At 42.4% G+C, this 15,626-nt stretch overlaps 1 protein-coding gene across 1 annotated transcript in view; it reads right to left on the reverse strand.

The window, feature by feature from the left end:
* Nucleotides 1-15,626, reverse strand: part of RNF150 (ring finger protein 150) — a 171,535-nt gene that overhangs the window by 26,609 nt on the left and 129,300 nt on the right. Inside the window, exon 7 of the mRNA XM_023752835.1 lies at nt 10,371-10,581. Within this exon, the coding sequence (XP_023608603.1) occupies nt 10,371-10,581 (211 nt within the window). The remainder of the gene's footprint in view (nt 1-10,370; nt 10,582-15,626) is intronic.

Here is a 15,626-nt window from a genome sequence, read left to right on the forward strand (position 1 = left end):
TTTGGCCCCCTTGAGTGGGGGCTCTTCCATAAAATACTGACTTCTGGGATGGGCCCCCGAAGTTTCAATTGCCCCTGTACGTGTGCGCCCGCCCGTGGTATTTTGTGGAAGAACCACCACTCAAGGGGGGCAAAGAGCCGCATGTGGCTCGCAAGCCGCAGTTTGCCAACCACTGGGCTAGGGCAACTAGCAGAAGGCTCAGGATGGGGAGGGAACCTGGAGGGGCTAAATGCTCTACACAAAGTCTTTCAAACGATCTTCTTCTGAGCACCACTCATTATTGCAGCCTTCCTGGGGACCTGATGCTCAGAGGGCAAGACCACCTGCTTCTTGTTGGTTTTTCCTTCAGCTTTTCTTATTTCACGAAGAGAATTACCACGCACTTGCCATCCAAAATGTGTTGACGTTTGTATTGTCTATTGTAATCTTTTCTCTTTTTTAGGTCCTTGTAGGTTTATACCTTTTACGAGGTTGGCAGGACTTGGTGAGATAGCAGAGATAAGCCTGTGGGTTCAGTTGGCTTTGTGTTGCCAGAAATCTTCAGTCGATTCCAGATGGTTCCTTTACCAAGATGACCAATCCTGATGCCCTTGAGTCTTAAATCACCTCATAGGGGCATCTTTTAATTCCATTTTTAACTCTGTGCTCTTAGCCTGGAGTAAGTGAGCTTCTCATGCATTTCTTTGCAGGGACCATGTTTAACGATGTGGTCTAGTATTGGAGAGACAGTTGAGCCAGGGCAGAAACTCGATGTACCTCCTCTGCTTCGGTTTTTCCTTTGGGGATAGATATTATTGTTTGTTTCTACTGTACAAGAATGCTATGCAGGCCGAACAAGATACTGTGGGTGAATTATTCTTTGAGATCTTAGGAAGAACAATCAATTGATGAATTAAAGGTATTTTTCTGTTAGTAAAAGTGACCCAAGTGAAGAAATGAAAGTGCAGACAGGGTAAACAATTTGCCCAAGGACCCACAGGCAATTGGAGGCCAAATCAGGACTAAGGGCCAAACTTCCTGCTTCTGGCTAGTGGTGTTTCCATGATATTATCTTTTCTCAAGTAGCCCCAGTAATGTTCTGGTAATTACACCCCCCCATCCCCCGGGACATTGACTTTCATTTCTGAAATACTTAGACTTACAGAATCCCGAGACTCTGAATTTTCAGAGCCAATCCTTATGTCATCCAAAAGGCATTTCAGCTGTTTCTGCTTTCTCAATCTCTGAATAATGAAACTCCCCATGATTTGTTAGAGAATTGAAATGGAAAGAGAAATTTTATGTTATTTACACTTCATGCTGCTCAAACACTGAAAAAGTGCTGACCGGCCAACTGTGATTCCTGCCATTAGCTGCCACCTCCCTGCTGAGCCCCATGCTCAGAGTGACAGTGTCTGGTAAAATGCAGGTCTGCTCAACAGCCCTTTCCCCAGCTCATCTCAGGACAGCCGCTGAGCCACGGCACGTACCAAAGCAAGACAGCCTTGGGAGATGGTGCTATCAATGAGTAACTCGGAACATGAGACAATCTCCCAGAAAGGGATGAGCTTAGTCTGCTGGCTGAGTTACTTCGTTTCAGGAAGACATGTTTCTTCCGAGAGGATAGCGTGTGTCATGTCCGAGCTGAGTGTTCCAAGTGGTGATATATCTGTGGTCTAAAGGGATGAACTCTCTCCTAGGCTGTCTGAGAGTCTGCAGATCCTCAATCCTCCCTGTCAGAGGCACCAGACACATAAGACAGGAAAACCCTGGGAGGCTGGCCCTGTGGGCTTTCTTGGCCCGACAAGTGTTTTTAATCCAGGAGGAATGTTATTATGGAAAACCCAGTGGCTTGTCGATTGGAGAGTTGCCATCTGGGTCACTTGATGATCAAGGCATGTGCTTATTGCGACGATCTTTGCTCTTCAGAACAGCTGTCCCTCTGTGGAAGCTGTCATTTGAGCTGGAGGGCCCAGAAAGAAGGAGGTGACGTTGCTTCGGGGACCTGGCACGTTATGAGACATGGGGAGCAGTGTCACAATCTGCAAATGCTTCGTTTTGTAAAGTCATCCACCATGGCTTAGCTATTTCCTGAAGGGGAGATGATAGTGGGGTCTACAATCTTGAAGGGTTGGCTGATTCTGTTGGCTGACACAATGGAATATGCTCACAGATCACAGCAGTCAATCTTGTCGGGGCTAATGTGAGTTTTATGGGCACCAAGGGAGACCATTCTCATCGCTGGATCCAGCCAGCATATTTTCCCCGGTCAGGAGTAGCCACTTTGCCATTTCAGCTTTTTTGCCATTTCAGTCAAAAAAGCTAACATGGCTACTCACTCTTGTTCTCCCTTGTAAACAGTGGAATGCTTTCTTGAGATGTGTTTATTTCTGGATGCAACAGTATATTTAACAGTCACATAAAACCTGGAAATTGCTGCTTTGCAAATGCAGCAAAGTGTAGCTGCGCATTTGAAGCAGAAATGTGATGCAGGAACATCACCAACCCTCCCCTTTCCTCTCAGTTGTCTGGACTCAGAGGCTCAGAATGGAGTTTCCTGGAAGAATCCTGGAGACACACACTTTCTTTTATTTTCACGTTCAGGCTGCGGTCAGAGCAAGCCAGGGGCACTGACAAGTTTTGAACATAGATGTTCTGAAAGCTTCGTGAATTGTTCCTTAAACAATAAACACAGAACTTTAAAAATGCAAGAGTGGATGGCATTTCTGGCCCGATTTTAAGAGAATGTGTCTTTAGCAATGAAGAATCCCCAGAGAGGTTTATAGTGAGTCCCTCAAATGAGAGAGAGTGGTTCATTCCAGAGACTCTGATGAAGTCTTTGGGAGTCTTTTCAAAATTGGCATGGACTCCTGGTGACTGCAGTGACAGTCGTTAATGACTTTTTTTCTGGGCTTTAGTTTCAGCTGTGCTGAGATAACTACTTTTGTCCTCGTGAGTGCATTTTGAAGAGTATGAACCTCCCCGCGCCCCCCCCCCCCCAAAAAAAGGCTGACCCATCTCCAGGCTCTCTGCAAAGGGATGGTGGTTTAGTAGCTGACTGTGTCCTCTGGTGAAGATTATTAAGACATTCAGGAGCTCACCCTTTTGCACACTCAAGGGATGCTTCCTGCCTCTATTTCTACTGGAGAGATGTGGACAGCAAAGGAGGCAGCTTCTCCAACCTCCCACCTTTGCTCCCTGCCCACTGCCTGATGCACAAGGGATCTGAAGGGAAGCAGGTCTGTGATTCTTGACCCCATCACCCATTTTGAGACAATAAAAAGGAGAGGGGGGGGGAAGGTGAGGAATTGGTAAAGAGATCGTGGAGAGAGAATTGTCCTGCTGAATCCACTGCTCTAGCCAGAGGGGTGGGAAGGGCTCCTTCCCAGCCCACACCCAGTGTGGGAACCCCAGGGATGCTGAACTATGTCCCCTGTAGGTGGGGCTCAGGGAGAACTGACTCGGCCTTAGAAAAGCTAAAGCAGGCAGACATGGACTCAGGTCTCTTTCCTGCCTGGTGTCTGGGAGAGGAGGTGATGGCCGGGTGGCGCCAGGGGCCAGGGAATGGCGCTGTACTGGAGAGGGCTGTCGGGGCAGTTGATGTGTGAGTGCCCTAGAGCAGGCCACGTGGGACAGCGAGCAGGACTGGGCTCCACTTGGGCCTCTCCCTAAGGACCTCCTGATGGGTCAGGCACCTCAGCAGACAGAGGCTGCAAGCAGACTGCTGGATGCCCAGGGGTTGCAAGAGGCCTCCTGAGTAAGCAATAGAGACCCTTCTGTCTGGAGTCATGGGAATTGTTACAAGGGAAACGGCCCTGCAGGAAAAATAATTCTTTTGTCTGAGTTTGGGATCTAAAGGGTCTCTTAGAACTGTCCATTACCTAAGAGTAAGCAGAAAATTCTTGCTGGAATTTTCACCCAGGGGCTGGGGAATATTACAGCCACTCAACACAGTTGTGGCCATGCAGCCAACAGAGAGGTATCTGAATACATCAGAAATGACATTTGCCCAACATATTAGATACACTTTACGCCCCCAAGAATCAGAGTTGATGGAAAGTTAGCAAAGGAAGTTTCTCAGAGGAATCCCATACCATATTTCATTTAAACAGGCTGACTTTTAGCAGTAACTCATGTGTACTGCTTCCTTCCGTAAAACTAGAAGACCAGGTTTAACACATTATGCCATGTGCTCCTCAGAGTATTGGGGCAGATTTACAGCATCCTGATTCTGTCGTCCCCAAGTCTCTTTCTGCCCCAGCTCCCTCTGCCCTCCACTCTCCACCCATGGGCCAACAGGGGGGTCCTTCTAGTTTGAATGGGTAACGATCTAGAGGCACTATTAGTTGGTTGTGTAGATTCAGTACAGGAAATGGATGGTGGCATCAACGGTGGCATCAACAACTTCCTTGAGAGACAAAGGGAAGGCTTCCGGCCCCCTGAGAAGACGTGGAGAAGGGGTTGATAGTCTTCCTCTTCGTGTCTTTTTCTAGCTCCTCCCTGGAATCTCCCAACACCCAGGGCTGTTTGTTTAGCTGCGTTTTCCTTTGAGGCTAAGGGACTTCTCCCCTCCTGAAGCAAGTCCTAAACTGCAGCCTGGGCTTGGGAATCAGAGGGGAAAGTAAGCTTTGGTGCCATCAGACAGGCAGATAGACACTGGTGAGTGACCTCAGGACATTCGTACAAATGGCCACTTGCACTCACCAAGGTGCAGGAGAAACAATGAGGGTTGGCGCTGCCACGTGAGATTATACAAAGTGGAATGTCAGACATTAAAGATATGCGTAAAGAATGTCTTTCTCTCAAATGTCAGACTTGCAACAAGTTCGGACTTCCTTTGCTGTGTCAATGCTTTTTCTTGTTTCTTTTTCCTGGGAGCTAAAGATGATCCTTTAGCACCAGATTTTCCCATCTTCCATCTAAAGGCAATCTGTTAGACCCCCCTCCCTGCCTCCAAGTGCTGAGATGACTTTTACCTGCATTTGACTGACCCATGAAGAGTCTTTGCCAGGAAAGGAAGAACAGAGGGAGTGATGAATGAGAATTCAAGTAGAAGCTACACACATTATTGAGCTTTAAGAAGTTTAGAAAAATGGAGGAAAAGAATAAATGAGAAGGGAGTGAGCATCTGTGTCCATTTTCTCCCTTAGTGCACCTTTGAGTATCGAGTAGTTAGCATGGGGTTCTGGCCAGAGGCTTCTCTGAATTCCAGCTCCCCCTGCCACTATGACCTTGGGCCAGTCACTTCAATCTCTCTGTGCCTCTGTTGCTGCATCAGTAAAATGAGGCTAAAAATAATATTTACCATAGAGTTGTTGTGAGCTAATTTCATAAGTGGTTTTAAATGGTGCCTGTTGCATAGTTGGTGTTATATATTTATTAGCTACTGTTATTTGCTCATTTTCTAGTAATTTCTTGGGTCTGTAGAGATGTGAGGTGGGAAAAGATAATGTGAAGAAAAATCAGGTCCAACCCCCAGTGGGTTGTGACATGTAGCAACACCGAATCACAACTACATTTATTTTTCCATCCAAATTTTTTTTGGATAGCATTAGAGAGTTGGTTACAATAATGTTGATGAGAACTTGAATTTTTTCACCCACTTATTCATGCATCTGTGATTGTTTATTTATTTGAGTTAGGGCACAAGGCAATCAATTTACAAAACTGTAGAGAGCAGAGAATTTTCCCCTTAAGGAATCTACAGTCATTTGGTTAATAGTACAAACCATTAACATCTAATCATAATTATTATATTTGAACTATTCTGTTAAATCCCCATAAATCAAAGCAATCATAAATAAATGGTCTAGGAAAAATATTTCGTGAAAAAATTCAGTTTCTATACGATAAGATTGATATCTCTGCGTCTCTACCAATACCTTCCTTTGAAATTACCTGTCATTCTTCCTTCTGTGTGAATAGAGGCTCCTTGTTTCAAGCTTAGACTGAACACTTTCACCTCAGGTCATTCAATCAACATCTACTGAACGCCTGCTATGACCTGAACCCTTGGAGTCTATGTTGGGCAAAAACAGTTTACAGATTATCAATTATATGGATACTGATCATAATTTTCAATTTCATTTTTGATGTTTTTTAAACCCACATGTTATGCCTCTTCATTTGCCATCTGGGATTTACTGAAATTTATGAAGCATGTAGTCACTTTTCAAAATAAGTAACCTAATAGAGGACACATTTTTTTCTGAATATTTAAAAAATCATTTCACTGCAAGGACGATAATGCATATTTGACTTGGTTCTTCTCATGGGCTCAAAAAAGGCTCAGGTGTTCAAGGTTGTTGAGCTGCTAGCAACATTCTATCAGGCCTCCCTGTATACTGCACAGAGGCCACTGATGGATATACCTGATGGTAACTGAAGATGTCCAATGACTGGAAATGTATAGGATAATCTTGTGCTGTGAAAAGAGAACTTATTCTTTGTTCTGAATCAGCCACTTACTCCTCTGGGCCACAATTTTCTCATGGTAAAAATTAGAAGTTTATCATGGCAAAAATAAATGAAATGACTTTCAAGGTTCTCCCATCCCTAAATTACTAGGATTCTAAATGAGTCCTCCCCTGTGGGGTCACTGGCCACACGTGGCTCCTGAACACTTGATTCATGGCTGGTAGAACTGAGATGTGCTGTAAGTAAAAAATACTCACCAGATTCTCAGTTAGTACCAAAAAACATAAAATATGTTGGATATATTGGGTTAAAAATATGATTAAGGAGAAACCAAGATGGCGGCATAGGTAAACACCGGAGTTTGCTGCCTCACACAACCACTTCAAAAATACAACTAAAAGACAGAACAGACCTCATCCAGAACCACAGGAAGGCTGGCTGAGTGGAAATCCTACAACTAGAAGGAAAGAGAAAAGCATACCGAGACTCAGAGGAGGTGCAGTGTGGAAGTAAAATACTAAGGTACAGAGGCTCACACGGAGCGGGCTGGCGGCTGAGGGCGCGGTTGTCTTTTTCAATCGGGAGGGAGTCTCAGGCTCTGAGCTCCAGTTCTGGGCCAGTCTCTGGGGACCTAGACTCATACGGGAGAAATGGGACTGTCTGGGATCGGTTGGAACTCGAGGGCAGTTTTCTCTCGGAGGTACTTGCAGCAATTGCTGGGACACTGAGAAGCGGGGCCTCTGAAGGCAGGACTGAGAGCAGCCATAACTGCTCGCTCCACCTGCCCTGTTGATCTCTTGGGACCCGCCCAGCCCAAGCCTTGCACGGAGGCATTTGCTGGATAGCCTCAGGCAGAGGCTAGATTAGCACCTCCCTAGAGCTCCAGGACAGAAGTTCTCCCACTGCAGACACAGCTGATTCTCACAGCCAATTGGCCTGGAGACCAATCCCTCCCAGTGTTACTTACAACAATCAAGGTTTAACTACAACAAGACTGTGCACAAAGACTACAAGGGGAAGCACCAAGAGTGTCCTCCTCAGGTAATTGGGGAGGCTGAACCACTGGGCTCCAGAGGACACTTAGCACAGAAAACCACTTTATCAACACAAGGAAGCATAAAAAATGCGGAGACAAAGAAACAGGACACAAATGACAGAAATGGAGGAAAGCAAACTGCTGGATATAGAGTTCAAAAGCACACTTTTAAGGTTTTTCAAGAATTTTCTAGAAACCGCCGATAAATGTAGTGAGGTCGTCAAGAAATCTAGTGAGACCCTCCCTCGAGGATATGAAAAAGGACCAACTAGAAATTAAGCATACACTGACTGAAATAAAGAATATTATACAGACTCCCAACAACAGACCAGAGGATCGCAAGAATCAAGTCAAAGATTTGAAATACGAAGAAGCAAAAAACACCCAACCGGAAAAGCAAAATGAAAAAAGAATCCGAAAATACGAAGATAGTGTAAGGAGCCTCTGGGACAGCTTAAGCGTACCAACATCCGAATTATAGGGGTGCCAGAAGAAGAGAGAGAGCAAGATATTGAAAACCTATTTGAAGAAATAATGACAGAAAACTTCCCCTACCTGGTGAAAGAAATAGACTTACAAGTCCAGGAAACGCAGAGAACCCCAAACAAAAGGAATCCAAAGAGGACCACACCAAGACACATCATAATTAAAATGCCAAGAGCAAAAGACAAAGAGAGAATCCTAAAAGCAGCAAGAGAAAGAAAATCAGTTACCTACAAGGGAGTACCCATACGAATGTCAGCTGATTTCTCAACAGAAATTTTGCAGGCCAGAAGGGAGTGGCAAGAAATATTCAAAGTGATGAGTACCAAGAACCTACAACCAAGATTACTTTATCCAGCAAAGCTATCATTCAGAATTGAAGGTCAGATAAAGAGCTTCACAGATAAGAAAAAGCTAAAGGAGTTCATCACCACCAAACCAGTATTATATGAAATGCTGAAAGGTATCCTTTAAGAAGAGGAAGAAGAAGAAAAAGGTAAAGATACAAATTATGAACAACAAATACACATCTATCAACAAGTGAATCTAAGAATCAAGTGAATAAATAATCTGATGAACAGAATGAACTGGTGATTATAATAGAATCAGGGGCATAGAAAGGGAATGGAGTGACTATTCTTGGGGGGGAAAGGGGAGTGGGAGATGCGGGAAGAGACTGGACAAAAATCGTGCACCTATGGATGAGGACAGTGGGAGGGAGTGAGTGTGGAGGGTGGGGTGGGAACTGGGTGGAGGGGAGTTATGGGGGGAAAAAAGAGGAACAAATGTAATAATCTGAACAATAAAGATTTAATAAAAAAAATAAAACTTTTGTTTAAAAAATGATTAAAATGAACTTCACCCATTTTTGTAGTGTGGTTATAGAAAACGTATAACTGCATTTGCATTATTAACATTGGACAGCAGCACTCTGCACCTTCAAAACAAAGGGATCAAAACCTATCTTTAAGGACTTTAAATGTTTAATGGCGAGTGTTTCAATATTGTGGTCCTTATGCCTCTCAAAGTCAAGTTAAAACACTTATCTACCCAAAATGAATAAACCTTGCATGCACAGATATTTATCACCAAGTTCCTCTTGAGGTTGCTTTCTCTCCAGGTCCTGTGAGAGTCCTATGATTACAACACTCAACGGTCAGCCCCTCTGGTTTTGCCTCAAGTAGATCATAACAGATCATCAGGAAATACACCAAAATGTTAAGAATGATTATTTTTGGGTAATGGGGTACTGAGTGATTTTTGAATTTTTAAAATTCTTTTCTTCATCTTTCAATCTTTTAACAATGAAGACCATTATGCTTCTTCATTAGAAAAGTGCATATCTTTAAATTTCAGCATGAATTGCCGAAACCGGTTTGGCTCAGTGGATAGAGCGTCGGCCTGCGGACTGAAGGGTCCCAGGTTCGATTCCGGTCAAGGGCATGTACCTGGGTTGCGGGCACATCCCCAGTGGGAGATGTGCAGGAGGCAGCTGGTCGATGTTTCTCTCTCATCGATGTTTCTAACTCTCTATCTCTCTCTCCCTTCCTCTCTGTAAAAAAAAATCAATAAAATATATTAAAAAAAAATTTCAGCATGAATGGTTTATAAATTGTATAAACATGACAAATGTGTAAAAAAGAGGACACTTAAAAGGAAATACCCTAAAATACTTTAATCTGCTTTTCTATATTTCCAAACTTTCTATAGTGAATTGGTTATTTCTATCCAGGGACGAAATACACCTTATTTAAAACTTACACTATCCATCCCCCCTTTTAACCTTCAACCTATGTTAATCTGCAGGCTGGCTTTCTCAGGACGCCTGAAGCTATCTCCACTGTATTAAAGTGATGAGTAAATACTTCAGATTTTTTGCTTCAATCTTCAATATTTTTACAACTAACATCAAACAGAACAGTATTGAGTTAAGAGTTTATGCAGGAGATGGGGAAGAAACCCCAATGGTATTTTAATATGCCACATGCACAGGGGCTTAGGTTGTACTGGGAAAATGCCCTTCTAATTGGGTGTCATTTACATCTGAGTCCTGTGGCAGCAGGGGAGAGCACTTTCCTGTGTGCAGTTCAGACCAGTACACACACACACACACGCAGGCACACATGCACGCACGCACAGGCGTGAGGGGGGTTGTGCCCTATCTCAGTCCCACTGAGCATCCCCAACAGCTGCTTTTCTCACCTGCCCTCCATTCTTGAGGCCAGACCCGCCGCCCTACCTGCTGCAGAGCTGGCATCAGTGTGCGGGCAGGCAGAACAGAGCCAGGTGTGCTGTCTGCCCTGCTGGATCTGGAAAGAGCTGGGCTTCTAAAGGCCTATCAGGTATAATTGTGTAACCTGGCAATTTTTTTGGTCTTCCTGAGGGAATGTTTTTTTTCCAGCTCCTACAAGGCAACAGCCCTCTTGAATACGGCACTATTGAGCACAGAACTTACTGTTAGTAGAAAAGATAACTTCTCCCTCCTGCGGGGTGGGGTCTGTATCCTGGACCACCTGCAAGGCTCCCACAGTCCGAACAGCAGGGTCCAAAGTGACTGAACTTTCATTTACAGTCGTGTCGCTTGCACCTGTGATCTGGTTGGTTGGTGGGCCTCCCAGCGATCCCTCGTAGTCGGTGGGCAAGTCGTCCATGCAGTCGGCGTTGGGCTGACAGGAGCAGAAAAGAATCTGTTCTCAGTGTGTGTCATCAAGTTAGAGGCAAAATGTCTGCAGCCTAGATATTTTGTCCTGATGGAAAACCAAGTTCTTTACTGCTTTCTTCCTGAACCATTTTATTTTAAAAATGTTCACATGTAATGAACAGAAAAACATTTTCCAAAATTTCCTTTCCAAAGATTCCATTTTGATCTACATACAAGGTTTTAATCCCAGGAGTAGCAATATAATTACATAAGACCCATGCATTATTTGCAAATACTGATGACATGAGAGGGGGATATAGAATTGTGAATTATTCAACACACACACTCAGACACACACACACACACACACACACACACACACACACACACACACTACAAGGTGAGGCTATTTTTTGTTGTTAGACATAATCCAAAAACCTGCTATTGAAAAAAGCCCTATTTATTTAACATGCAATGAGCTAAATGAAAATCTTAGAATCATGACACTAGGGGAAGACCATGGAGTGTAATTACCCATCATTGCAGGATTCTTCCCCCAGTACCCACTTGTACAACATAGAAACGGGAGCTCTCTGCTTTGCAAGGCAGCCTGTGTTGCTCAGCTTTGCTAGGCTATTCCACTATTGGGGAACGTGGCAAGTTTTACTCGTTGGTTTTAGTTCTGCTGTTTAAAGTGATATTGAATATATCTCTTTCACAAGCAGCTTTTAAAATGACTTTCAATTGCTATACATTCACCTAAACTTATAAGAAAGGTGGTGTTGGAGAAAGATGGGCTTGAAAAATACTAAGAATAGCTATTAATTATTATTACTTTTGCTCTGTTCTGAACATCAATATTGTCTTGAGCGATGATAATTAAGTGGTTTTGCACCCCTAATGGATAAAGAACAAGGTGTGCAGGTGGGAATTCTGGGTTGACAATGATTATGTTGTGTTAGAAGTTCATTAAAAGAGAAAATCTATAGCTCATGGACTCATTGGAAGCAAAAAGCAAAAAACTCAAAGTGTTGGACTCTTGTCTTAGTTTTCTGCTATTAAACCAGTCTTCTGACCACCAACCTGTGTTTCCAGCAGCTGGAAATCTCCATCACTCCACAAAACCCTCAAATTCAGCTCATTCCCTTTTTTTCTGTATTCTCTCTCTCTTTTTTTTTGCCTCTTTGTCTCTGTTGGAAGTGAATCAAGTCATTGAAACTCAAGTTGTTGAAAGTCAATTCACTGAATGACTGAACTGCCAAACTCACTGATTGAGACACTGATCATGAGCAATTATGCTACGAACATTTCTCACCCCATTACTGGTCTCCTAATCTCTCTATAGTTTCCTCCCAGTACATCTCATTCTCCACTTTCTCACCAGAGCACTCTTTTTTTAAAACACAGATATGATTCTTCTTTTCTCCTAAAGAATTAATTACAATCTTAGTGTGGCAACACAGGCACCCTATAGCAGTGATGACGAACCTATGACACGCGTGTCAGAGGTGACACGCAAACTCATTTTTTTGGTTGATTTTTCTTTGTTAAATGGCATTTAAATATATAAAATAAATATCAAAAATATAAATCTTGTTTTACTATGGTTGCAAATATCAAAAAATTTCTATATGTGACACGGCACCAGAGTTAAGTTAGGGTTTTTCAAAATGCTGACACGCCGAGCTCAAAAGGTTCGCCATCACTGCCCTATAACCTCGGCTAGCCTACTCTTCTGGCCTCACCTCCAGCCTTTGGAAACACACCGAACACCATATATTCCCTATCTCAGAGCTTGAGCTAATGCTGTTCCTCCGCTCAGGGTGACATCTGCCCCAATCATCCGGCTCCCCTTTTCCATTCCAAGATCTCAAACTAACCCTCCTGGGGTACTCCTAATCACCCCTCAATTCCAAGTCCAAATGTCACCTTTTCTAAGTAGTGTTCCCTCCCAGGTAGCCATCCTCAGTACTATAACACCTTATTCTTACTTCTCCCACACTGTTATGGGTCACTGCACTTTCTTACTCTACTAGTCTGCCTTCTTAAAATTCCAGTTTTATTAAGATATAGTTAACATGTAATACTGCATTGTAATATTGTATTAATTTAAGGTGTACATGTAATGATTTGGTAAATGTATATATTGCCAAATGAACACCACAATCAGTTTCATTAACATCTATCACCTCACCTAGTTACATTTTTTCTTGTGATGAGAACTTTTAAGAGCTACTGTCTTAGCAACTTTCAAATATACAAAACAGTATTGTTAACTAAAGTCACCATATTGTACACCCTCAGAACTTATTTATCTTATAATTGGATGTTTGTACCTTTTAACCACCTTCACACATTTTGTCCTCCCTCCACCACCTGCCTCTGGCAACCACCTGTCTGTTCTCTGTTTCTATGAGTTCAGTTTTGTGGATTCCACATATAAGTGAGACACAAGCCTTTTAAAGTAACTCAACTACATTATATTGCTCTTGAATCACCTAGTGCCTGACAATTAGTAAGTGGTCAGAAAATGTCGATTTGAAAATTTTATCCGAGTCTCAGTTTACTGCTCTGAAAACTTGGGAACATTAGAATCTGCCCTACATTAAGAGAGGATTTGAGAAAATATTTTAAAAACTGACAAGTTCTGTTCAAAGGTAAGGTACACTATTGAAGGGTAGCAGAAAATGCCACCCCTCCATATGTTGGCATAAGGATTACTTTGAACTGAAATAATTGAGAAGGACATAAAGACATGCTCTCTGTCCTTCTTCTATGTGCATAAAAGCAGGACATATATTTGTAAATGTGTGCCCCCTCTGTATCAGGAAGGTAAGAACATTCTTATCACCAGTGATTGGGAATTGACTCTGAAATGGATCTGCACAAACAAACCTTACGAACATGACCTTATCTGCCCTTAGTTTCCCCAAGATATTTACCTCCTTGCAACCTGCTGTTCTAGAAACCCAAAGTTCTTTTCCTTTGTCTTGTTGCTTCTCTAAAATTTCATTGCTCTTTTTTTGAAGATGCTATATAAGCTCAACTTCTAAGCACCTTTTTGAGTTACTCATCACTCAGCATTCCATGTGTAGGTGTGGTGCATGTGTTAATAAATGTTGGCTTGATTTTCTCTTGTTAATCTTTTATGAGTCTAATTTACAGGGCCCCAGCAGGAGAACCTAGAAAGGTAGGAGGAAAAATAAGTTCTTCCCCTCCCTAATACCATGGAAAGATGCTTCTAAGCAAAACCCATTGTGGTGGGTATCGGGGAGGAAAAGGTTTCCCAGAGAGGATGGTGTGCGGTTGTTCTTCAGCCATAAGCATCTGAATGCAATCACATATGTGATAACAACTGACATGTTTTTCAAAATGTTGTGTTTGCTTGTCGATATTGTTCCTTTATTTCTTTTCTTTATTTAAAAACACATTTTATCAATTTTGATGCAGGGTGTTTGCCTTTACTTTGTGGACTAGTAAGAACAGTGTTACATCTTTAATAGAGGAAGGAGAGGAAAGAGAAGGACGGAATTAGCTCACTGAGACTGAGTGTTAGCAGGCATAAATAATTTGGGTTAGATATAATATTGAATACATCAGCCTTACTAACTTTCACATAGATTATATCCGCTCTAAATGGTTCATCAAATAGCAGGTTTTAAAAAGAAACCCAATTTATAATCGTCTAAGAGGAATTATCATCGTAATGTTTAGTAAAAGATGTCAAATATCATCTGAAAGTGAACAAGGTATAGGTATTCAAATTCAGGTTAGCATGGGGAAACTCCTCAAGTCAACCAACTGCCAAAGAGTCAGGGATTCGTGAATATACCAGCTACACTGTCTTTGCCATCAAACAGTCATCCTATTCACACCTGGATAACAGTGATGGGAGAAGGTGTTGGGATATGAAAAGCCCAGTTTATATGGTACATTATAGGCGTATTCACTGAAACCTGTGTTCTCTCATCTTATGGGACACCTAGACCTGACTGAACAGAAAGGGGGCTGAAGCACCGTAATGTAGATAAAGAGATGAAAACACTTCTGACAATAAAGGACCCCCCCCCCACTCCTCTCACCTTTCAGTTCAGTATTCTGTTTCTCCTGGTAAAATATAATGAAAAAATATGCCCATCGTAATGGGAATTTCATGAGCCCTGAGCTGTGCTTTTATTCTTTAGTTCATTTTAGAGAAATCCACTTACAAAATGAAAATGTTTCCAGCTCTTAGCTTTCAACTTATATTTACAGTAGGTCCTCGGGTTACGTCAGAGATCCATTCCTACGGCGCGACGTAACGAGATTTTCGCGCGATTTTCGCCGTAAGTTGGAACCCACCTACATAAGCACCTACGTCACTCACATGGAGTGCATACACAGCAGTAATGAAGCAAAAACAATTTAAAAGAAAGATAAAAATTCCTGACTTTTACTTGTGGTAAATAAATAATAAGAAACATAAAGCACATATGTACATACGTCGAAATGACGGAACTTTTTTTTTTAATAAATAAATGGGAGATGGCGACGTAACCATGAAACAACATACGTCAAGTCCAACGTAACCCAAGGACTGTCTGTATTTGCCTGCTTTAGCACAGGCAGCCACAAGGATACTCAGTTAAAACAACAGAAACAAAAACAAACCAAAATTCCTGCCACCTGTATTTGGACTAGCTAGCTGATCAGGATTACAACCAAGTCGTTGGTGAGTGGACGTTGATCAAAGATGGATCAGGGTGAATTTCATAAATTATGATTCTGTGACTGGCAGCCTTCAGACTCAGAAGGGCTATGTGCCACAGACATTTACTGAACAATTAGCATATGTAAGGGATACAGAGATGGAGGACCAACAAGCACCGATTACCAGAGAGTGACAGGCGCTTTTTAATTTTCCTTGATTGAGAAGAAATGGAGTATAGGAGTTTAGGAAGATCGTAAAGCAATTCCATAAGCTGTATAAAAAGGATTTTCAGTTAGCTATAGGAAGTGTGTTCTAGCTAAGAAGGTTATGAGTTTGGCCAATGACATGGAAAGTTCTAAGAATGGAGTAAAAATTTCATC

The sequence above is a fragment of the Myotis lucifugus genome, unplaced genomic scaffold (assembly GCF_000147115.1).
Source record: "Myotis lucifugus unplaced genomic scaffold, Myoluc2.0 scaffold_1, whole genome shotgun sequence".
NCBI classification, from domain to species: domain Eukaryota; kingdom Metazoa; phylum Chordata; class Mammalia; order Chiroptera; family Vespertilionidae; genus Myotis; species Myotis lucifugus.